The 22,947-nt window shown below is 42.4% G+C and overlaps 2 protein-coding genes and 1 long non-coding RNA gene across 9 annotated transcripts; 1 reads left to right on the top strand and 2 right to left on the bottom strand.

Moving 5' to 3' along the window:
- The first annotated feature begins 2,240 nt into the window (after nt 1-2,240).
- Nucleotides 2,241-11,877, top strand: ydjc (YdjC chitooligosaccharide deacetylase homolog). Of its 6 annotated transcripts, none has more exons than XM_019262981.2 (6): nt 2,241-2,286; nt 5,150-5,325; nt 5,553-5,712; nt 6,448-6,547; nt 7,405-7,582; nt 10,084-11,877. In XM_019262981.2, the coding sequence occupies exons 2-6, from the start codon at nt 5,162-5,164 to the stop codon at nt 10,415-10,417; spliced, it is 936 nt and encodes a 311-aa protein (XP_019118526.1). In that variant the 5' UTR covers nt 2,241-2,286; nt 5,150-5,161; the 3' UTR covers nt 10,418-11,877. The 6 variants fall into 6 exon arrangements, with proteins under 6 accessions (XP_019118526.1, XP_010736861.1, XP_010736856.1 ...); XM_010738559.3 differs by having other exon boundaries at nt 2,252-2,325; XM_010738554.3 differs by lacking the exon at nt 2,241-2,286 and adding an exon at nt 2,361-2,638.
- On the bottom strand, nt 2,642-3,224 carry LOC113745671 (uncharacterized). Its single transcript, XR_003462308.1, has 2 exons — nt 3,089-3,224; nt 2,642-2,983 (listed from the first exon to the last, which is right to left on the bottom strand). It is a non-coding gene; the product is annotated as an uncharacterized LOC113745671 (long non-coding RNA).
- A 924-nt stretch (nt 11,878-12,801) lies between the features above and the next one.
- On the bottom strand, nt 12,802-22,527 carry ube2l3b (ubiquitin-conjugating enzyme E2L 3b). 2 transcript variants are annotated; one of them, XM_010738553.3, is made up of 5 exons: nt 22,376-22,411; nt 16,976-17,084; nt 15,460-15,555; nt 15,188-15,374; nt 12,802-14,431 (listed from the first exon to the last, which is right to left on the bottom strand). In XM_010738553.3, the coding sequence occupies exons 3-5, from the start codon at nt 15,526-15,528 to the stop codon at nt 14,277-14,279; spliced, it is 411 nt and encodes a 136-aa protein (XP_010736855.1). In that variant the 5' UTR covers nt 15,529-15,555; nt 16,976-17,084; nt 22,376-22,411; the 3' UTR covers nt 12,802-14,276. The 2 variants fall into 2 exon arrangements, with proteins under 2 accessions (XP_010736855.1, XP_010736853.1); XM_010738551.3 differs by lacking the exon at nt 16,976-17,084 and having other exon boundaries at nt 22,376-22,527.
- Between the last annotated feature and the right edge of the window lie 420 nt (nt 22,528-22,947).

Below are 22,947 nucleotides of genomic sequence, written 5' to 3' on the forward strand. Positions count from 1 at the left end.
TTTAGCATGGTGAGCATTTCAATTGTAATTTGACTTGCCCTGAGCTGTAAAGTATATTTGGATACTCTGGGCACTTATTCTCATAAGTGTATTCCTTCATTTGAGAGATGCATTTCTTTATCAAAGGTCATACAACAGATATGTTGGGCTTTAGTCTGCTCCCTCATGCATCTCTCATGGGTTGCAATAGAAGTGGCACCAAACAGAACATTAGAACCTGCAATATATACTGTCAGTGATCTAAGTCACCTCAGTGCCTGTCCAGGTTCAAATGTATTAAAAAATGATTGGTTCCAGCAGGCAGTCCATGTTGCAGGTGCAGTGGTTAACACTGTCGCCTCACAGAAAATAGCTTCTTGGTTTGAACCTCTGGCCCGGTACTGTGGAGTTTGCATGTTCTCCCCGTGTCTGCGTGGGTTCTCTGTGTGAATGCGACTGGTTGTTTATCTCTGTCAGCCCTGTGATGAACTGGGATCTTGTTTAAGGTGTACGGCCTCTCGCCTTATGCCAGCTGGCATAGGCTCCAGCTGCTTCAACCCTGGTGAGGATAAGTGGGTTATGGAAGAAGAATGAATATTTGATTCCCAGAATGTGAACATTGATGATCCTTTTTACATGTATAACAGCCTAATCTAATTAAAACTTAGACTAGAGCTCATTAATCATTCATTAATTCATCATTATCTATTAGAAAGCAATCAGTTAGTCTAATAGTGAAGTTCGCGGATGACACAGCTGTGGTTGGACGAATCGCTAACGACGAGTCTGACTACAGGCAGGAAGTGGAACACCTGGAGGGTTGGTGCAGAGAAAACAACCTCTGCATCAACGTGAAGAAGACCAAGGAGATGATCGTGGACTTCAGAAGGGGCAGACATCTCCCCCCTCCCCTGCACATCGGAGGGACAGCGGTGGAAGTGGTCTCCAGCTTCAGGTACCTGGGCGCGAACATCGCAAACGACCTCACCTGGAGCACCAACACTTCCTATCTGGTTAGGAAGGCACACCAGTGCCTCTACTTCCTCAGGAGGCTGCGGCGCGCTGGACTGGGGAGCTCAGTCCTGACCTCCTACAGATGTATGGTGGAAAGCGTCATGTGCACCTGCATCACCGTGTGGCACGGCAACTGCTCTGCAGCAGAGAAGAAGGCTCTGCAGAGGGTGGTTAAAGCTGCACAGAGGACTGTGGGATGCAGCCTATCCACCACCACGGACATTTACACCTCCAGATGCAGGAAAAGGGCCTCCTGCATCATGAAGGACCCCACTCACCCCGCACACGCTCTGTTTGCCCCTCTCCCCTCGGGCAGGAGGCTGCGGAGCATTAAGAGCAGGACCACCAGACTGAGGAACAGCTTCTTCCCAGAAATCATTGATGATTCTGCTGTTTTCGTGGATTTAGGATAGGACGAAGGCATCATTACAACATCAGCACAAGAGAATAACTTAAGCTGTGGCAGCGTGGCTCGTCACACTGGATGTCAGAGTTAACTGTGATAATAATGTAGAACCTACTGTACACTGATGTAAGTTCACTTAAGGTATCCTGTGGACCTCTGACCTCTAGCAACACTACACCACACACACACACACACACACACACACACACACACACACACACACACACACCATATGTATAAACCCCATGTTTGGAATAACATACACCAGGAAAATGGCCAAATCTAAACGCTCCCGGTGGGGTTTGAAGACACGTGTGAGACGGACCAAGTACACAACGCGCCGCGGACAAGCCCGGTGGGACGCGGAAGTACAACACATGATTTTACCTTTCTGAATAAGCAAAGGGCTCTGGATGGGCAGCGTTACTCATTTGCATAATGCGCTTGTTCATTTGCATACACTGCCCACAGTGTAAAGCTTGTTGAAAATGTCAGCTTCTTTTTTTAATATCTGTTCAAAGTTGATGTCAGACATGTTAGATCAGTGTCAGCACAGGTGAACAGACCTCTCCCCGTTGTTATAAACGCTGATGATGATGGAGTTTGAGTGAGTCAATTTCCCTGAGCAGCAGCTGTCAGTAGCACTGCTGGATTACACACTGGTCAAATGATGGATGGAATGGAGCAACTGCTCGATTTCAGCTGACCAAGCCTTAATAGAGCTATATATATATATATATATTTATACAAACCGCCGTGTCACCGACGTGTTGACATACGGTTGTGTGTCAGACCAAAGTGTTACTGATGTGTCTGTGACGTGGGAACAGTTTAGGGAACAGTGTGTCCACAGTCAGGATGAGCTCATCATTCACTAACTGTGGAAGGTACGTTCACCAATCTGCTGTCGTGGGAAACTGCGTGGGGTAAATTGAATGAGACACACACTGTACGGTGATGATGTGGAGCTGATGAATTATGATTGACATGTTTGTGTTGACGTGTATTTCTCTGGAGAGGTCCCGTAGTGTCGTTGAGGTCTCGTAAACGGCTTCACGGGCGCGTTAAACGTTCCACCCCGCGTTAACCTGGAGATAAGAAACTTGTGGACACGCGGATTCTCACTTGGACGTATCTGACAGAACGATGACGTGCCTCCAGTGTCCGCGCTCCGCTACGAGCTTTACATATGAAAAGATCTAAACGCTTTATTACATGGACAGAATTCACGACAACACGGTATGTTTCATTTTACAATGCTGAGAGTCAATGATTTATTCCAGAGCTCTGTTGCTAAATATGATTAGTATATATTTAAAGGTATGCTTAGTAAGAGGATTACCGAGGGGAAATACATATATGATAGGAAATATATCGGTAAATTACAATAAACTATTAAACTCAATTGTGTTGTGTTGAAACAAACAGAAGTGTGGCTCTGCTGGGGCTTCAGGACTTTTTCCTGCCAGCTGGACGCATCTCAGCAGGCGCCGTGTTTCCTCCAGCAGGGGGCGTTGTGTTCTAGTAAAGTCAACCGACGCAGTCCTCCGGTCGGAAGTAGACTTTCTTTCCACCGCGCTGTGTCTGTGGACATTAATGGACAGCCGTGTGTGAAACAATGGGTGAGTTTAGCGTTCATTGTTAATATGACAGGACAGAGTGCTTCTAGCCGGAGCCACCAGACCTGACCTGTTTGTAGCGTTACGTGTGGCTCATCTCCGGCAGTGACATTGAAGAGCAGAGAGGAAATGTAGCCGGTGTGTGCCGGTATGTGTCCGGTACGTGCAGCATATACCGACTACACCTCATTAAACGACGTTTCCCGGTCACCGCGGGAGGCGGATGTGGCGTAGGTGTGGCTGTTAAGGAGCGTTTGGCGTAACGAGGAAGTGAACATGGCGTGTATGTTACAGCTCGGGCTGCTCACACACAGTACAACAACAACACGTACACCGGGAAGTTACCGGAGACACACAGAATGCACCTATCATGTGAGGGAACTAAAGCATTAAACATTGTATATATAAGTACAATGTTTAATGCTTATGTGTGTGTGTATGTATGTATGTATATATATATATATATATATATATATATATATATATTAAATATGTAATGTATATGTAGTGGTATATGTAGGTATATATATATACACACACACACACACACACAGACATATATATATATATATATATATATATATATATATATTATATTATATATAAATATATAATATATAATCTCACATCAAACTCTAATTCCTTCATTAAAACATAGCTTGAATCATCGTGTGTGTGTGTGTGTGTGTGTGTGTGTGTGTGTGTGTGCGTGCGTGCGTGCGTGCGCACAAGAACAAGAAAAAATCAGGTATTCTGACAACAATGTGCCTGTAATTGTGTAATTGACTCAATACATACCACTCAATTCCAAAATAGTTGGGACTCTGTTTAAAATGTAAATAAAAACAGAGACCAATGATCATTGCAAACTCATATTTTATTCCCAATAGAACATAAACAACATATCACGTGTTGAAACTGAGGCGTTTTATCATTTCATGGAAAATGTGAGCTCATTTTGAAATCGATGGCAGCAACTCATCTCAGAAAAGTTGGGACAGAGCGACGTTCACCATTGTGTAGCATCCCTCTTCTTTGAACAACCGTCTGTACATGTCTGTGAAGTGAGGAGATCACTTCCTGGAGTTTTGGGAGCAGAATGTCGTCCCTTTCTTGTCTAGTGCACGATTCTAACTGCTCAACAGTCCTGGGCCTTTGCTGGATTTTTTGTTTTACGGAGGCATTTCTGGATCATGTTCACATATGACTGCTTCTTTACATGATGCAGCTTTAACTTGCATTTGTGGATTGTATGACGAACTGTGTTCACAGACAGTGATTTCTTGAGCCCATGCAGTCGAGAATCATGCCTGTTTTTAATGCAGTGCCACCTGAGGATCCAAAGATCATGAGCATCCAGTTTTGACCTTTAACCTTGAGACTCCTCCTGATTCTCTGAATGTTGATATTTTACACTGTATATGGGGGTATCTTCAAAGTCTTTGCAATGTCACATCGAGGAACATTTTTCTGAAATTGTTAAACCATTTTTAAATGTAGCTTGTCACAGATTGGTGAAGCTCTGCCCATCTCTACATCTGAGAGGCCGTGCCTCTCTGAAATGTGTCATGTTACTGACCTGTTGCCAATTAACCTAATTAACTCTCAAAAGCTCCTCCAGTTGTTTTTGATTTGTGCTGTATACTTCTTCAGCCGTTTGTTGCTCCTGTCCCAACTTTTTTGAGAAGTGTTGCTGCCATCAATTTCAAAATGAGCTCATATTTTCCATGAAATTATAAAATGTCTCAGTTTCAACATGTGATATGTTTTTTGTGTTCTACTAAAATTTGTGTTTGTGAGATTTGCATCATTGCATTCTGTTTTTATTTACACTTTACACATTGTGGGGTTGTAGATACTTTATTGTCCTTACAAGGAAATGTGTTGCCTCAGTCTGTACAGAGCCTCAAACATATAGATACACAGAAACACCACAACATAACCACAAGAATAGACATTCAATACAGCACATTTCTCACATTTATTTACCCTATCTCATACGCATGGCTCCCACCCCTGGCAGCCAGATGGGAGCAGTATAAATGATGAGTCGAGGGGGTGGCTGGGGTCGTGTGCTGTATTGTCCCCCCTCATGATGAGTGTTTACCTGTCTGCTTCGTGTCCTCCACAGAGACCAGCAATAATGCCACAGCCCAGAATGATGCTGGTGGTGACGGGAGATGATTTTGGCTACTGTCCCAGGAGGAACCAGGGGATCGTGGACTGCTTCCAGGCTGGAGGCATTTCTAATGTGTCACTGCTGGTTAATGCGTCTGCTGCCAAAGAGGCAGCAGATCTGGCTAAAAGGTAACGTAGGTGTACACACTGCAACACATTGTACCAGCCCAGACTATAGACAGTATAAACCATGGGTGTAGTATCTGTAACACCCCCCACAGGCTGTTTTGAAGCGTTGTATACTGTATGTGATGTTCAGGATTTCCTGGTGTGTGTGTCTGCAAAGCATCCACCTGAACCTAGGTGAACCTAGCTAAACACTCAGTGAAACAAAGCCTTTTGTCTTGTCTTTGCAGGCACAGCATCCCCATTGGCCTCCATGCAAACCTGTCAGAGGGCATTCCAGCATGTCAGAGCCTCCAGCAGGCCTCCACACTGATAAACCAGCGTGGCTTCTTCCATGGGAAGATGGGCTTCCGTCAGGCCCTGGAGAGAGGTCAGATTAGCATGAAACAGGTACACCGCCCAAAGCCATTGTTATATTGTATGCATGTATGAATGAGCCTGTACTGTTACTGTACATCTTCAAAACCAACTTCTCTGCAGTCTGTTCTGCAGACAGTCATCAGAGGTAAGACAAGAAAGGTTTAAAACATATATCAAGTTGTATCTTGTAAGTGATAAAGAATGTCACATTTACTTAAAAAGTCATTTCTAGAAGAGTTCTAACTGCAAACAAAGGCTCATTGTTGGTGCAGATTTACCTCCTGAAACTTGATCCCACCAGCACACACACACTATCGACACAGGGTCATAAATTACAAGACACATACAATTAACTTGTAAGTGATCTCTGTATTCAACTCCCCCACACAACAGATAACAGGTCTGATTCAGGATAGACGTCCTGGCATCTTGTGAGTACAAGCTTTCGTTGGGACGTGTGTGCTGACTTAAACTGCTCAGAAACACCTCAGACTTGTCTGGAGTTTTCATATGGCTCACCTCACTCAACAGCACTGTGTTTGCTGCGGAAACCTACATGTTTGACCCACCATCAGCTCCTCCACCACCTCACAAATCTTAACTTGCCTCAGGAGCTGTTGACCAATGATCTTGTCTGCTCTCTGCACATCTGTCACTGCCTGAACAGGACTGGAGCTGTCTACAACAGACGTTCAGGACTGCAGATTAAACTGACCATTCTCCATTACTCTAACCTCCATGTGTGTGTTTTTTCTTCCTTCCAAGGTGGAGCTGGAGTTGAGAGCCCAGGTCAGACTGTTCAGGGAACTGACAGGTCACCTTCCCCACCACATGGACGGACACCAACACATCCATGTTCTGCCAGGTAACACACACTGTGACTGCTATCGTACATTCACCAACAGTGCATGAATTGAAGAATGGCAGAATAGTAATATTAGATTGTCAGGTTTTTGATCCTCACAGGTAATGAAATGGATGATGTGTGCCAACCCAGTCTGGAAGGTTACACTTCATATTGTCATCATGTCCTGTGTGTGCGATCTGTCTCAAATTAAGCCCAGTCCAACAATACAGTCCATTATTGGACAAACTTGTTGTGGTCCAAGCACAATGTGCCATTTTAGAGAAGATGAGAGCTGAGTCACCACTTGAACCTGAGTACGTAGGTGACATGTGGGTGACTTACACCGTGAGCCACTGAGCGCATGATTTGTGACACGCCTTTCTTACATCCTGATGGAAAAAAAAACACAGGCCAAGCAGAAGCATTACTATTTAAACTTCTACAGTGCCACCATGGGCCAAAGGCGCCAAATGTTATCTTCAGTCAGGCATCATATGCACACATATTCACAGAATCTGGTTGCAATAGCACCTTCTGGACTTATGACACTTTTTGTATATATAAGCTCTGCTGACAGCATGTGATTGTTGTTATGTTGAAGTTGCAAGTTAAAAGTAAAATCCTGCTCGCCTCACCCGCTCCTTTCTAGCATGGAGGAGAAACTACAGTGGCCATAAAAATCGCAAAAAAATGCAAAACCTGATCTAGAGCTACGTTTAAAAGAGGACCTGCTCCCTCCTCATCCTAATGATTTTTACCTTCTCTGAATCTCCCACACCGGCCCTTTAACATTCAGGTTTTGAAGAGAGTTTTGCATGTATTGTTGGACATGATGGTGCAACATGATGTCTATTAACTAATACAACTGCTTGCAGAGGTGCGGGAGGTGTTTGCACAGGTCCTGTCAGATCTCAGGATTCCATACACTCGTGTTCCAGTGGAGACTGGTCTACACAGCTGCCCGTGGCTACCTGCACACCTCCGGAGATTCTACACTCAGGTGGAGAAGGATGCCCTGGACTCCATCCCAGTCTTCACACGTTATGGAATCAGGTAAAATGAATCTCTTTCATAAGTAATTTCAGTCTAATCTAGTTCTGGACCAGACGGATCAACAGTGTGAAGCACTTTGTACGCTCCCTGTCAATGAGCATTATCTACTAAATAATTGATCACCATGCTGACATTTGATGATGATCACAGTGCTGACATGTGTAACAATACTGATAAACAGCTGTGCATAATGGATATATATATTGTGGCCACAGAAGCCTTTCACTCGAGCTCCTCCAAGTTTAGGAGAAGGACAGTGTGTACATTGTATGCCAGTGTTTTTTGTTCTAACCTTTGTAATGTTTTGTTTTTATTTTATTTGGCTCACTCTGTTATGGATTACATTACAGACAATGTGTTCAGGTCATATTTTAGTTCATAGCCCATAATCATGTCAGCTTTGAAGCTACGCACTTGGAAGGTAAACGATGTTCACACACCTGTGAAACGGAAAAAGATTCCAACTTACCTTAAAAAGGAATGCGTTGACATAGCGCTATTGCAAGTGTAGAAAATCCCTGCCTCCTTTCACTTCCCATCAATGGAGGGCGGAGCCCTCAAGTCTATTTAGGCAGCCAGCTCACCTGTGTGAGACCTTTTGTCCTTGATGGAAAACAAAATAGCTGGCTGGCATCATCCTCACCCTCCCTCATTCTCAATGTTTGAGCTGCCTATTTGATGTGAGTCATCCCTTTTTTTGTTCCACACACTCATAGTATAATCAGTAGGTAAATTTATAGTATAAATGTTAATTTCCTGATTTGTTTAGATTAAGTATCTTTGTTCAATTGTTAATTGAACATTAAGTCTGAGTTGTGTGGATTAATATTTTGCTGTTCTATTATTTCTCCTTTCCACCAGAAAACAACCAGCTAACAATAAATTAGGAATCAATTGGATCCCCTGTGTTTGTGCCTTGTTCTGATCGACAGTCCATTGCGTTGCTTCACCAAACTACAAACCAGTTTATTCCCCAAACCAATATTTTACAGCAAGAGAGCTGAAATAGCTAAATAACAGTGAACATCTGAAATTACAACAAGGAGGTTTTGGACAGGGTTATTTTTTATCTTTTACTTCAAGGAGTAGAGGTCCTCTCTGAAAGGCTGATGGGAAAGAACAGATGATGGCTACAATGACACTGGGAAAAGTGCTAAAACACCGTCTGTAACCAAGTGAGAGCTATGCAATTGAAGCTCCTACACAGGGTTCATATATCCCTCTCAACGTCATAAATACAACCCTAATACATCTCCATTGTGCCCCATGTGTAAGATAGACAGTGGTTTGTGGTATTGTAGAGAAGTACAGCAGTTTTGGCAGGTTATAGGGCAGGAAATGAGTAAGATTCTGTCTATTAATAGTGATAATAACCCTTTATACCTGCTACTTGGTATATCTGTCCATCACTGACAAATGTAAAATAAAACTTTATCAGACATTTGCTTTCTGTGCTAGAAAGAGTATTCATTTGAATTGGATCACAGATAAAGCTAGATAAAGGCTTATACTTGAATATGTTGTGTTGGACTATTCGACACATAAACTTCGCAGCAATGATGATGCCTTTCGTAAAACATTGGAACCCTTCCTGTCACATGTTGGTTTGGATATTTCCATCATTCTCACAAGAGGGTTTGTATCATAGCTCTGAATGCTCTGCCTCAAAGGGGACACTCTGCTTTACCATTTAATCGATTTACTTTGATTTCTGTATACCTTTTATTTGTTTAGAATTAATTCTTACTAGTATAGGATGTGACCCCTGAATCTTCTGCCTGTATGAATTTGGATCTGAACATGTATGTGAGCCAAATGTTTTGTTTTGTGTTTGTCTTGTCTTATCTGTTGGAAAACTAATAAACATATATGTAAGAAAAGTAAAAAAATAAATCTATAAATTCATTGCAGTTGTGTGTCGCAGGCATCGTCTTCAAACGTTAACAAAAAAGTGTTAGAATTTCTTTGTGCTGTATTCAGTTTTTTTTTAGTTTTTTTTTTTACATTTAACACAGTGTCCCAACTGTTTTGGTATCAGGGTAGTACTCGTGCATAGTTGGTGTGTTTCCCGCAGTAGTCAGCGTTTACTCAGCACGCTCCCAGTTTGAGAGGCAGAAAAGGATCTCAGCACAGGAGCAGAGCTGTGCACTGCTGTGGACAGGGTCAGCAGAAAAATGTGTTTCAGTCTCATGAAAAGTACCACCATTTAAAAAAAGAAAAAAAAAAAAAATCAATATCTGTTTAAGTGTGTACTTTTCTAAAAATATTTTCACCTCTTGATCTTGTTGTCAGAGTGCACTCAATCTGCAAGATGAGACTGACAACAGACAAAAAGATTTGTGCTTGTGTTTTTCTGGGCTGTGTCATCGGGTCAAAGCAGCTTTGCAAGTTCAAAGCTAGTGTGACTAGAATGAGTGGATGGATTGATTCTTTGTCAGCCATAGACCACGAGTGATTATGCAAACACTAATCAGGGTCCAAACATGTTTCTGTGTCCACAGGTGGCCTGACGTGTACCTGGGACTGACCACCATGGGCCAGAACATGTCCGTCCCCAACCTACAGAGAGCCCTCAGCCATGCCTTGGCTGCAGGGCCGTCACACAGCACTACCTCCAGCAGTGCATCAGGCTCTAACCCGCCTGTGGTCACGGCAGAGCTCATGGTTCACCCCGGGTACCCGAGTCACCCCCAGGAAGGAGGCTGTGGCGAGGGCCCGGATGACTTCTCCCAGTCAGCTGACAGACAGCATGAGCTGAGCATGCTCACTGACCCGTCCATGCTGGCCCTCTATAGCCAGAAGAGAGTGCAGCTCTGTGCCTTCAAAGACCTCTGAGTGCTGCATGTATACTGTAGAGCTAGTGAAACCCAAATCCTCAGATTCCACTCCAAGGCGGAAAAAGTCTAATACTCAATCCCACTGAGACATGACTATAAATCCACCTACACATTTCTAATAGCAAAACAATGTAATGTTTAGTTTTTATCTGCCTTTAATGAACACAATTTCCCATAAGCTCAAGTCAGGGTAAATGATAGTGACTGATGGTGAGCACTGCTTCTCTGTGACATGAAGTCAGTGACAACGAGAAGTCTAAAAAAGATTTCAGCAACAACGTTAGCCTTTTTTTTTCTTTTCTTAGTTTGTTTATTTTTCAGATTGAATGAAATAATCGAATCAATAGATATGAATGCTCTTAAGATAGATGTGGAACATAGTGATCCTCTACTTCATGGAGCCACTACAGAAAACTGCAGATGAACCTTTACAGTCTGACCATCATTTCCACCTCATCTCGCTAAAAGCAGAGAAAGATGTACGCTATCACGCTGATTAAAATACTTTTTTAAAGAAAAAGTACTTACTTTAAAGAATTATCTTTGTTAAAATGAAGGACGTAAAACCAGGAACACGTTAATTATTTTCAGAATAAAGGCTGAAGTAACCTACGATAAGACACTGTACTGACTTACTGACTTACTGCTAACAGGAAGTGCGTCAGCTCTCAGCACACCGTTATAGAGTCCATAGGCTCAGAGTAAATGTGAATGCACGTCACAGAAGCACTACAAAAACTACGGTAACCTGCAAACTGGAACAGTGAGGTGCGTCTCGGGACTTTTGGGGCACAGTTTACTCTTTATGAAAGCCATACTCAGTGCTGCTTTTCTGTGCTTTGACACAGATCAGTGTATTGCACAACCCACATGCACATATTCAACACAACCTGGGTTTTTCTCATGTAGTTTTGCTTATCGACACACACTGCACTCACAGTACAGTGATCTCAGCTCAGTTCTGTTTTATTATTGAATTTTCTGTCTGAAAGTCAGGATCTAGTTTGAAGACCATCTTCATCTCAGTACTCAATGAAATGTGTTGAATCAATGACCGCACAGCCATCTGGGGTCAGGTAACACTCCAACACTGAGAAATAGTGGAGGGTGAGTTACCACGGCCTGGCAACAGGTGAATCAAGCCATGTAGTTTTAATGGATTTTATGTACGAGGGCAGAGGGAAGATTTCCAATGATCTCAGGTCTGTTTAGCACAAGTAGCATTGGACGTCTAATCACCTGCCAGGAACGTTCTTTTAACATTTCCACTTGAACCTCTAACAGAACAGTAATAAATGTTTGTAATATTTATAGCTGATGTCTTGGTATTTGAAATCGTATATTTTGATAAAGTTTCTGCTGAAACTCTTTTGTGCATCACTATATTTGAATTGTTACAAAGATCATAACTGGAGAGCTTGTAATTCCAAGTGTGTGCTAATAAATAAAATCAAAAAGTTTGTGTTTTAATCTAATTTTTGTAAATCTACTTTGATAGCAGTAGACAGCAGTGCATCATGAACAGACAGGACTCTGGGTGGACTTCAGTGTACAGCTGAAACTCCACCATAGATACCGCTGCCTTCTGTGAGCTCATTTAACTCAGGGACTGAGGTGAAGTGGAAAACTGTCCTGTGGTCTGATGAGTCCACGTTTGGAATTCTGTTTGGAAATCATGGTTTCAAAACCAGCATCCATGATGGTATGGGGGTGCATTAGTGCACATGGCATGATGCATGATGACCTTCCAAATTTGTCAGTTTAACATTTAATACATTATTTTTAACTCAATGTGGAGAGTCAATGATTTGCCCATTGACACATTTGGTTTCTGTTCACATTTTACACCTTTTTTGGAAACCATGTTGTACAGAATATGGTTTTGTTTCTACAGAAGCCCAGAATGGACAAAGACTGACTCTATACAGAGACTTTGCAGTTTGCAGCTACCATAGTTTACTCACACTGCAAATAGCCAGTGTGTGCTACAGTTCAGATTTAAATGGAATAATCTCTGCAGCTTCAAACCCCGTGCTGGACTTTAAATAATCACCATGTAAACAATAACTTGCAGTATGTGGTCTTAAGTCAACAACTTTCACTGTCAAAGTATTAATATGATTTAAAAACTATGAGGCGACAGTTGAACAGGAAAGATTCATTCACTGATCCACTGAAAGTAAAACTAACTTAACTGTACGCCACTATGCTAAAGCTCCTGATGACTCATCAGTTAACTCTGAGTCAACATGTTTTGTCTCTGTAGCCACATTAAGTAATGATCATTAATTAAACTGCACCAATAAGTTCATTTTCTACCAAGTGACACCGATATTAGTCATCATAAGTCAAATTGTGCAACATCCACTTGACTATCAGTCAGACAGTGAGGCCAAATGGTTAGCCATCTTTATTATGAAACAATATTGGGACCAGATCAAACAGTTGTTACATGGTGGTTTATTTGGCCACTGCAGTCCCTTTCCATGTCCTGACACATCCCCGGACAGCCAGCCCTCTCCCAGCTGACGTCAAGGTGCTTGTTTCTAGGACCGCCTCCAGGAGCTGAGCTTCATTCCAGCGGAGTGCATCCTCCTCCAGCTTCTCCTTTCCTCCCTCCTGATGGGTTAGGTCCCTTTTCAGCTGGGCAGCTGACGGCCAATCTGCTGCTGGAATATGTCTCAGTGCTGTGAAGGGCTCCGTTTGTCGTGTGATAGGTGGTTATACTGGGGGGTGCCCAATGGTGGGAGAGGAGACTTGCGTGGAAGATTCTAATTAACCAAACAAGTTCTTCCCACGTTAGAAAGTTTTCTATATCACGTGCCAATCGAAAACTATTTAAAGCAAAGAAATTAAATGATCATGAATAAAGAAAAGACGCTGCACGGTCTGAGTGTGTGACAAAAACCCAACAAAGCACAACTGAGGAAATGTGGGGGGAGAGAGAGTGCAGTTTAATTCATGTCTAAGGGCCTGCTGATGATAACTACATGTTTGGAGTGTTTGGAGACCAATTGGTTTTTTATTGACAACACTTGAGAAGCATATGTAGCATTTTAAGCAATAACTATTCAATTTGTGGCTGGCCTGCCGTGGTTTGTTCAGCAGGTTACACACTGTGGGGAAGGAGGCGTGAGAGGGGATTGTCCCACAGAGTACAGTGCAAGTCTAGAAGCAGCAGAGGTGAGAAAGGGAAACGTTTCAGTCAGCACACACCTCCAGCTCCTACCTACAGCTTCTCATCATTCATTTCAGTCACATTTGTTTGAACGGATGATGGGGCCAAAGAAAGAGTAATAAAACAGTTGTCCTGCTCTGCCAGAAATAAAAGACTTCAGTAAAACCATGTCTAAGAGATCTATTTAACACAAGAGTTGTTTATATCAAGGAAACAGAAAATGAACATATTACTCTGAGTATTTCCATCTAATCTTACATCTCAACTTCATGTTCCCGTTGCATTTCTTTTTTCCATTTTTCACATTAAGAAAAGAGTAGAAAGTTAGAAATGGTCTGGAGATTTATGGCCGAGGAGGAGGAGGAGGAAGAGGAGGGGGAGGAAGCTGTCTGATCCACAGAGAGTCCTGGATGGCGAGGGAGGCTGAGGCGGCTTCAGCCTTCAGCCTGGCTTCAGCTGGGCGGCTCCTGGGCTGCAGAGAGGATTGGTGTGGGGAAGAAAGAAAGAAGGAAGGAGGAAGAAGGAGGAGGGAGAGGAGAGTGAGCAAGGGAGGTAGTGAGGTGTGGGGTGGAGAGCAGGGAGGCGAGAGGAAGGTTGGTGTTGGTGTGATCGGGCAGGTGAGACAGGAGGACAGGGGGGAGAAAAGAGACAGAGAGAGGGCTACACGCTCGTCAGGTGATCAGTCCATTGGCCGCTTTTCGCCATGTTTCTTTGTAAACTCTTCAGCGTTCTTCAAGAATTTTTTACGGTCTTTTGAGTATTCTTCTGCTAGGTCTGCCCTCAGGGGGTGCTCCGGCTGGGGGTCGTTCACCAGCGCAATGAGGGACTGAATTACTGCAAGACACACACAAACACACACACACACACACACACACACACACACACACACACAGCCAAAGAAATCAAGTTAGACGTGGACCAAGTTTTTTTTTTAGACTCGACTTTGTTCTCTAGTCTGACACCAGCATCAGCAGCACACTGAAAAGGTTCAAGAGTTAAAAAGGTCCAAACCAGGCCCATTTGATCGGATGAATCTGAGTTTTTCAGTCAAATTTCTCTTGTATCATTTCTCTCTTTATTTTATACACTTATAATCATTTAACTTTATCTGTAATATATTCTGGAATGATATTTCTGTCTTCATGCTACTGATAAGTTAAAGTTCTTATCCAAGTTGAAAACTAAAGCCAACATTAGGTGCTATAAACTGCAGTTCCTCAAACGTCCACCTGAGGCTGGCTCCAGAAGTGAGTCAGTGAGTCTCCATAAGTCACCACGTTAAAATGTTTACAGCCTGGTACAAAAAACTGTTTTGGTCTCTATAGCTAATTTCTAATTTGCCAAATGCTAATTTTTATAGAACTCATCTGTTCAAATTATATTAAGGATTAAAGGTATAATAATTAAGAGTGTGATAGACTTAATTTTGCTGTTTTACTTGTTGAAGTAAGGTTATGTTAGCACATGTTTTGGTATTGGCAGTAAAACCTGTGTATCAGAACAGAGTTTGAAGAAGTGACATGTAATACTGTGAGATCTAAAAGGAAGAAGTGATGGTGCAGCATTCCTCTGTCACTCTAACACACCCACCTTGGTCAGTTCTGGTGGCAGGCTTCCAGTTCTCCGGGCTGATCACAGGCAAGCACACCTGGCCTTTCTCATCAATGTTGGGGTGATAGATTTTTGTCTTGAATGTGATCTTGGGGGGCTTAAAGGGGTACTCGGCGGGGAAAATGATTTCGATCCTGAATGCACCTTTGTCATAAGGAGGGTTGTCCTGGATGGAAGTGAGCAGAGAAGGTTTGTAGAGCAGACTGTGGGCCAACAAAAGTCAGAAGCATCAACACCAACACTGTACTTACAGGAACGATGAGCCCTTGCCATGACAATAGGTTTGATTCGTCAACTTGAATGTTTCTGAAGTTTTTCATCCCAGACTTGCGAATCTCATCAAGTTCCTGAGAGAACGAGCAGACAACATATATATTACACAAGTGAAACATGACACAGAGGGGCCATGCTATGAGCAGATGATGGGCAGACAGGCCACACAAAAACAACATTTACTCAAGTGCTGCGGTTATGGCTGGATTATTTCACAACACTTCATAACAGGGTGGGCATGAAGGAGCCATTTCTGTTCATTTACCATAAGACCCATGCATTATGGATTCGAAATGTCACTGTTTGACTCCTGTGGGTCGACGCACACATACAGTACTTAGGATGTGAACATAGATACAAAACATCAAATTGTGGTCATGTAAAATACAGGTGCTTTTTGTTTGTCCACGGATCAGAAGCACACACGGTGACAACTGAGATACAAACCTACACCTCATCTATCTGCTGGATATAATCATTGTATATACAAAGCATACAAATATCAAAAATCACTGGGAGTTTTTTACTTGAATTTTAATTATATTGTGCTAATATGTGTAGTGAGCTCCCTCTAGTGGAACACAGAGCGAGCTACCATTTTTTAACTGGTTTAAAATTAAATAAATGAATTTAAAATCATAATACTGTGAAAGTATGACTAACATTCTCATTCATATAATTTGCAATCCACTCCATCTTTCCTGTCATATATTCTGTTCCAACGTCATCCTGCTACGTGCAGAGTGCAGAGAGACAGAGACAGTGAATGGGAGTGAGCGAGCACCAGCCTTCATAAAGCCGGTCAGAATGGTGGCACTATGACAGCCCGATATCTGAGGCGGTATGCAGGATGAAAAGTTTGAGAAGCACTGCTCTAGGAATATTTAATACTATAAATAATAATAATAATAATAATAATAATAATAATAATAATAATAATAATAATAACAACAACAATTTGTCTTTAAGACATTGATGGAGGTTCTAACGTGGGGTGGGCAGTAACAAGGAGGGACAAGTATACATTATATTTCCCATCATTCTGATGCATTTAGTAACTAATGACAATAACCAATTCATTCCCACAAAGCAACAGTACGTGATGGAAGCCTGATCGCATTCCTCGTGATTTATTTAGTTACTAGGTAACGATCTTAATTAATAAGCTTTACTAGCTTCTGCACATCATGTGTAATGATCAGCCACATCCATATCAACCTTTGAGGTTCATTTGGATTTTTTTATTTAACATCTGGAATAGCTAGCGTTCTTTCGTTGAGGCAGTAATAGTGTGTGACATGAGAGAAATTCAGCACTTGTAAGTGGTTTTAATAAGTCACTGCTGCTGGGTGCCCCCATCTGTGACATCACTTCACTCATTAATGTGTGTTCTTTCCTTCTTGTTTATTTGGCTAACATTTAAACACTGAAGACGACTCAGACTTTCAGCCGAGCACACACACTCATACACTTGGACACTATCATCATGCTTACATTTACTGTGTGGAGCTGACACCTACAGGTCAGCTGGTCAACCAAATGCTCATTGGTTGGGCAATCGCTTGTGTTACTGCAATGAGGAGGAAAGCAGCGCTTTCAGGGCCTGGAGGGACAGATGGAGACCGGATGTGTTTTTAAGTGAAGGCCTGGCTAGAAAAATAAGATTTAAATCTATTCAACCTTTACTTCAACTCACTCAACCAACTTAAAGAACATTTACTCAGCTTCATACTAAATACATGGGGTTAGGGTTAGAGGGGTGCATGTGTCGCCCATCAGCAATGTTGGACTAATGTTCCAATATGGAGGACAGTCAAGAGAACCTTTGTGAACGTTAGCCTCATTTGAAGACAACAGTAGCAGTCAGTAGTAGGGTGGATGCAGAGACAGATGTTTTGTGATCAGGGTCAGGTCCAGCCAGAAGGGATGTAACGATACACTCAACTCATGACTCGATTCACAATTTTTTTGTTCACGATACGATTTTTTTCACGATTTTTTTTTTTTTAATCAAAATGAGCTACAGACAAATTATGAACAAATAAAATTATTTTTATTTGTAGGGAAAAAAATCTTTCTTTACAGAAACTCTCAAACAGTTTGTGTTCTCTTATAAAAACTTGCAACTTACATCTTAAACAACAAAATACATGACAGATATCTCCTTTCTTTAGAAACAATCTCACAGTAAACTGCTGTTAACTGGTGTGATGTGCAGTTTTCGGTCACGAGGTGGTGTAACGTTACTTTGCTTCTCACTGTGGTGGCGGCTAATATGCTGCTGCATGTTGCTCGTGTTGCCGCTATATGTCAGCAGTCTCTTGCAATATTTACATGCTGTTTTGTTTTTGTCAGTCCATTTCTCACGGTTGTATTTGTGTATATAGGGAATCCAAAATGCTCCACACAGGTGATTTCAAACTGCTCGGTGCGTCCTCTATTTCAAAGCTATGTCTTCCCTCGCTCTGTGCTCCGTACCTACGTAGTGACGTGAGTCACGTGACTTGACGCCTGACGTTGAACAAATGAATCAACAACCAGTGACTTTTTTTAAGATAACGTAACCTATTTCTAATTTTAAAAAAGACAAAAAAGAACATATCCTACTTCTCTCGCATTCGCCAAGAATCGCGATTCATTTTTTCTGTCAACCGATGCGAGTCGTCACGCATTTGTACTGATTTTTAATCGTGTCACAATTCATCGTTACATCCCTACCAGCCAGCTATTGAGACGGGCACCATCAGACAAACATTCATTTGAAGTGCATTACAGTGTATTCAGTACAGCTGACAAGAATGAGTTTGATCTCGACAAGAAAATCCCAGAAGTGTATACAAATAATACAACTGCTGGCCAATTAAAGCCGTTGGACCATAGATGCTTTACAGAAGTGAGCGTGTCATTTCCTGTGCATTCTGGATCTAGCTCCCCTTCAGGAGAGCAGCAGCAATGGGAGAAGTGAACACGAGCACAGGTTATGAGCAGCTCACCTTCAGTTCTCACAAGTCAAATATCATCTGATTGTTCCGACGCTAAAACAATATTTCAGACAGTGAAACAGAAAATGTTTGAGGTCGGTCTGTCTCAGCACACACACACACATATCTCTGCTCTCTCCGTCGGTATAACAACTGGACTATCTCTGGTACAGCACAATCTGCTTCCATCCATCCACACACACACGTTATCAGTATCGCCAACAGAATTTGGATGATACTCAGCCTTCAACAAACAATGAGAACCAAACATGAGAACCGTTTTTGAGGGAGGCTCATCCTCCTGTACCTCAGGAGACATGAACATGGTGTATATTTTACAAGCACTGTGGCTGAGCAGATCAGGTTAGCTGCACAGCAACGTGTCAGCACACTGGCACAAAGTTCACCGTTGTTATCTGTGCAGGTGCACACCATATACAGCGTTATGTTTTTGAAATGTGGAGTAAAGAAGATGACTGCACAGGTTCACGTTGTTGTCGGCTATGTCAGCAGGGACAGAACCAGTTTCAGTAAGATCTGGATTGGAATCATCTGACCCGTCAGAATGTGACGCCTCTGAGCTCAGAAATTCCTCTCATGTTTTGGTGACAGCTGCACGCTGCAAATCAGTGACGTCAAACTCAGGCGCCTGTGCTGCTCACATGCATGCAGTCATGGTGGAGAGGAAGAAGCTGGTCTGAAGCGTGGCTTCACTTCACAGAGCTGACAGCAGTGCTCACTGTAATGTCAGTAACATTACATTTTGACACATGGAAACATGTTTCCATGCAACACGGGCTGAAATTCCTGGAATGCCATGTCATGACATCTGAGCAGCACTTCTGTTACTGAGGTAACAGACAGAGATATACTGGTATGATAATATAAGGGCACGCATGCTTCCTTTCTACGCTGTGTTCACACTGTGGGATAATAAAACAATACATGCTGAAAGCCTGTGTGGGTCCACATTCAGAAGGAATCTATAATGGAACCGATGAACGATCAGACCGATAAGCAGAATCAATAATGGCATCAATTCCCATCCTATATTTAAGACACAGATGCTACTAATGATAACTTATGATAACTGAGCACCCATGAGGAGGGTGAATAACCAGATAAAACATGAGCTATGTATTCATTAATAGGAAATAATTAGATAATGGGATTTCACTTCCTCTGATGAACGAAGCGATCCTTTCCTGTCGTCCTGTCAGTGGCCCAGCCGCTCACACAATCAGCACCGCCACAGCATGGACAGAGGACAGACGATGTCTTTGGAAAGTGCAAAGTGTCAATTATTCAGCACCGTGTTTATTCTGAGGCCATCAGACTTTGAAGCAGGTCATGTGACTGAGACGACACATTTAGTAACTTACAACAGCCACTCTGTTATTTCTTCTTTACACCTTGCATTGCTACAACTTCAAAATTAAAGGTTATTGAAATATTTTCTTTCTCCACTGTGTGTGTTATATATGCATTCTTGCATTATCGCTCATCTTTTCTATAACACTGGGACTGGACCTGAACACTAATCACATATATTTATTCTTTTATTAGGTATTATATTAGCTCTCAGGTATTCAGATATTCATGCACAGATGTACACCTCTGTCTCTTCCTGAAAACACACACACACACACACACACACACCCCGCCCTGCCTCTTTCTGTTTCTCTTTCGCTGCATCATACAGGCACATTTCACATTAACCCTTATTTTATCTGTTCTCAGTGTGTGCTGTGTGAGAGAAAACACATCTGTGGGAGATCCTTCCACAGACAGATAAAAGGTTCTTATGCAGCCACTTCTTTGCTCATTTTAATGTAAATTGATAAAGCATTTGTTTATTAGATTATAGATTTTTATTACATTAACTCAAACTAGAGCAGCCTTAAACATTAAACCTACCTACCATACCTTTGTTGGGTGGCATTAGTTTGTATGGGGTCACAGAAATATTAGACCATAATAATTCTATATATTCATTTCAGACAGTGTCACTAATGCCTGGACGTCAGATTACATGCACAATAAGCATTTCAGGGTCTATTTGAATAAAATGGTAGATTTTCTTTCTCACACACTGTACAGCCGATCAATAATCATTAAACTGAAGCTCAGTAATTTCATATGCAAACATGCTCTAAGTTCCATACATAACTGGAAGACATCCTCCATCCATTTGTCCACCACTGCTAACATCTGTGTTGGTGTTTAAGGAGACTGTACCTGGGTCTTACTTTGGAAGCAAATGGGGATTTGGGATTTGTCAATGAGCCCGACAACAAATTAGCCATCTGCTGTTCAAAGGATGGTAAACTAGTGCCTGACCATAAAGACCCACACAGCAGCTGATATGGTTAATTTCTGTATGTAGACTGTGCAGCGATTTTATATTGACAGGACTATGCAAAGCTACTCAGAAGACTGCTTGCATGAACAAGTAACTTCATTAAATAAATTAATTATATACTGTCAATCAATTCTGGTTGACGTCGCTGAGATCACACTTCTCTGTGCTGGATTAACTTGAATGTTTCCATATCAAATACACTCTTAGATGTCTGCAATGACCCAATATCAGCCTACATGACACTAAGCTCTCACACACACACACACACACACACACACACACACACACACACACACACACACAGGCACATAGATCAGGAAACGTTTGCATCCATGTGAATCTGCTGTGATCCAACCAGATTTTTGAGGCCATCCATTGTTTTCCGTCAAAGCGTCTATGAAATAACCTGCCATAATACACACACATTACACCAGCTGAATATTATGACTGAGATATCAAACAGCTCTTCACATTCCTGGATTAAACTGTACAACTCTTTATTCAAAAACACACTGAACACTGACTCCTACTGCTTGATTGTTACACACCAAAACACAGACTAATTCAATTCAAAGTGAAAACCTACTTGTCAATAAAACGTTTATGAGTTGGAAATACCAAAATAGCTCCCATAAATATCGTCATGTGAGGATTATGAATTTATTGAATGGTTATGTGCTGGCTGTAACATCCTGATCTGGCTGGCTGACACATTTGCTCTGGTTCCATTTCCTCATTGTAAGCAATAAAGACAAAAGGCTGTGAATGCTGACAGTGGTCAGATCAATTAGTGCCATATATAGTTCAAGAAAATGGAAAAACAACTTCAATTATGCATAATGACAATCACGTGGTTTCACTTTCCACTTCACATTTCTATAGAAATTAGTATTGTATCGTGATTAAGATGAACTTGTGTTTTTGTTTACATTGTTAAGTTCGACATCAACGTCAGGTGGACCGAACCCCCGCTCCCCAGACACGGGAGGAAAAGGCCGGGGATAAACGCTTCAATGTAACGTTAGGCGTTCGGCTCCGAACAGCGAGCACCGCCCAGAGCCGCACACTGCAGCGAGGTGCTCCTCCGCCCGCTGACGAGCTAGCTGAAGCGCGGCTACGCTCCGCAGCTAGCGAGCGGGCTAGCTGGTTAGCTTAAAGCCTTCTGCCGTGGAAATTCGTCCACGGTCTAATGTTGGACACATCTACACCCACACCCGTCCCACACAGAATATCCGTAACAAAGCGATTGTTAGCGAGTGACTCATACGGCCGGTTTACTGTTCGCCTCTGTAGGGCTCGTACTCGGCTCTCCGGCCTAACGTGCCGGTGCTCTGCTGCCGTGAGCTGATATCTGCTCGGCTAGGTGGCCAGCAGTGACCTCTCGTTTTTCTCCAGTTTACCGCTAAAAACAGGCGCCGAACGCGTCCTCACGCAACCACGTTATGTTTTATGTGTTACGGCGAAGGTCGAAGGAGTCCGCCGGCCGCGAGCGCGCCTCACAAATCCCACTGACCGCAAACCAGATGAAAAGAACAGAAACGGGAGATTTACCTTGGCCAGCCTCCTGCTCGCCGCCATCTTGAAACTACTGTGTGTTCCCAGAATACACAGCGCGGCGAATATGGGTCTGCTCGTTCTGGTTCTTTATGTGTCATTGGTCTGGTTCTTTATCATGTCATTGGTCTGGTTCTTTATACTGTCATTGGTCTGGTTCTTTATACTGTCATTGGTCTGGTTCTTTATGTGTCATTGGTCTGGTTCTTCATCATGTCATTGCTCTGGTTCTTTATACTGTCATTGGTCTGGTTCTTTATACTGTCATTAGTCTGGTTCTTTATGTGTCATTGGTCTGGTTCTTTATACTGTCATTGGTCTGGTTCTTTATACTGTCATTGGGTTGGTTCTTTATGTGTCACTGGTCTGGTTCTGGTTCTTTATCATGTAATTGGTCTGGTTCTTTATACTGTCATTGGTCTGGTTCTTTATCATGTAATTGGTCTGGTTATTTATACTGTCATTGGCCTGGTTCTGGTTCCTTATGTGTCATGAGTCTAGTTATTTATACTGTCATTGGCCTGGTTCTGGTTCTTTATGTGTCACTGGTCTGGTTCTTTATGCTGTCA

The sequence above is a fragment of the Larimichthys crocea genome, chromosome III, assembly GCF_000972845.2.
Source record: "Larimichthys crocea isolate SSNF chromosome III, L_crocea_2.0, whole genome shotgun sequence".
Classification (NCBI taxonomy): Eukaryota; Metazoa; Chordata; class Actinopteri; family Sciaenidae; genus Larimichthys; species Larimichthys crocea.

Excerpts from the sequence above, each read along its gene's own strand:
- ydjc (XM_010738554.3), top strand. The coding sequence starts at position 2,615 with ATGGACAGAATTCACGACAACACG. Across the intron at positions 5,326-5,552 it reads GCAGCAGATCTGGCTAAAAG|GCACAGCATCCCCATTGGCC; the intron begins GTAACGTAGGTG and ends TTGTCTTTGCAG. Across the intron at positions 5,713-6,447 it reads GTCAGATTAGCATGAAACAG|GTGGAGCTGGAGTTGAGAGC; the intron begins GTACACCGCCCA and ends CTTCCTTCCAAG.
- ube2l3b (XM_010738551.3), bottom strand. The coding sequence starts at position 22,402 with ATGGCGGCGAGCAGGAGGCTGGCCAAG. Across the intron at positions 15,556-22,375 it reads CGAGCAGGAGGCTGGCCAAG|GAACTTGATGAGATTCGCAA; the intron begins GTAAATCTCCCG and ends TCGTTCTCTCAG. Across the intron at positions 14,432-15,187 it reads TGCCACCAGAACTGACCAAG|TAATTCAGTCCCTCATTGCG; the intron begins GTGGGTGTGTTA and ends TGTGTCTTGCAG.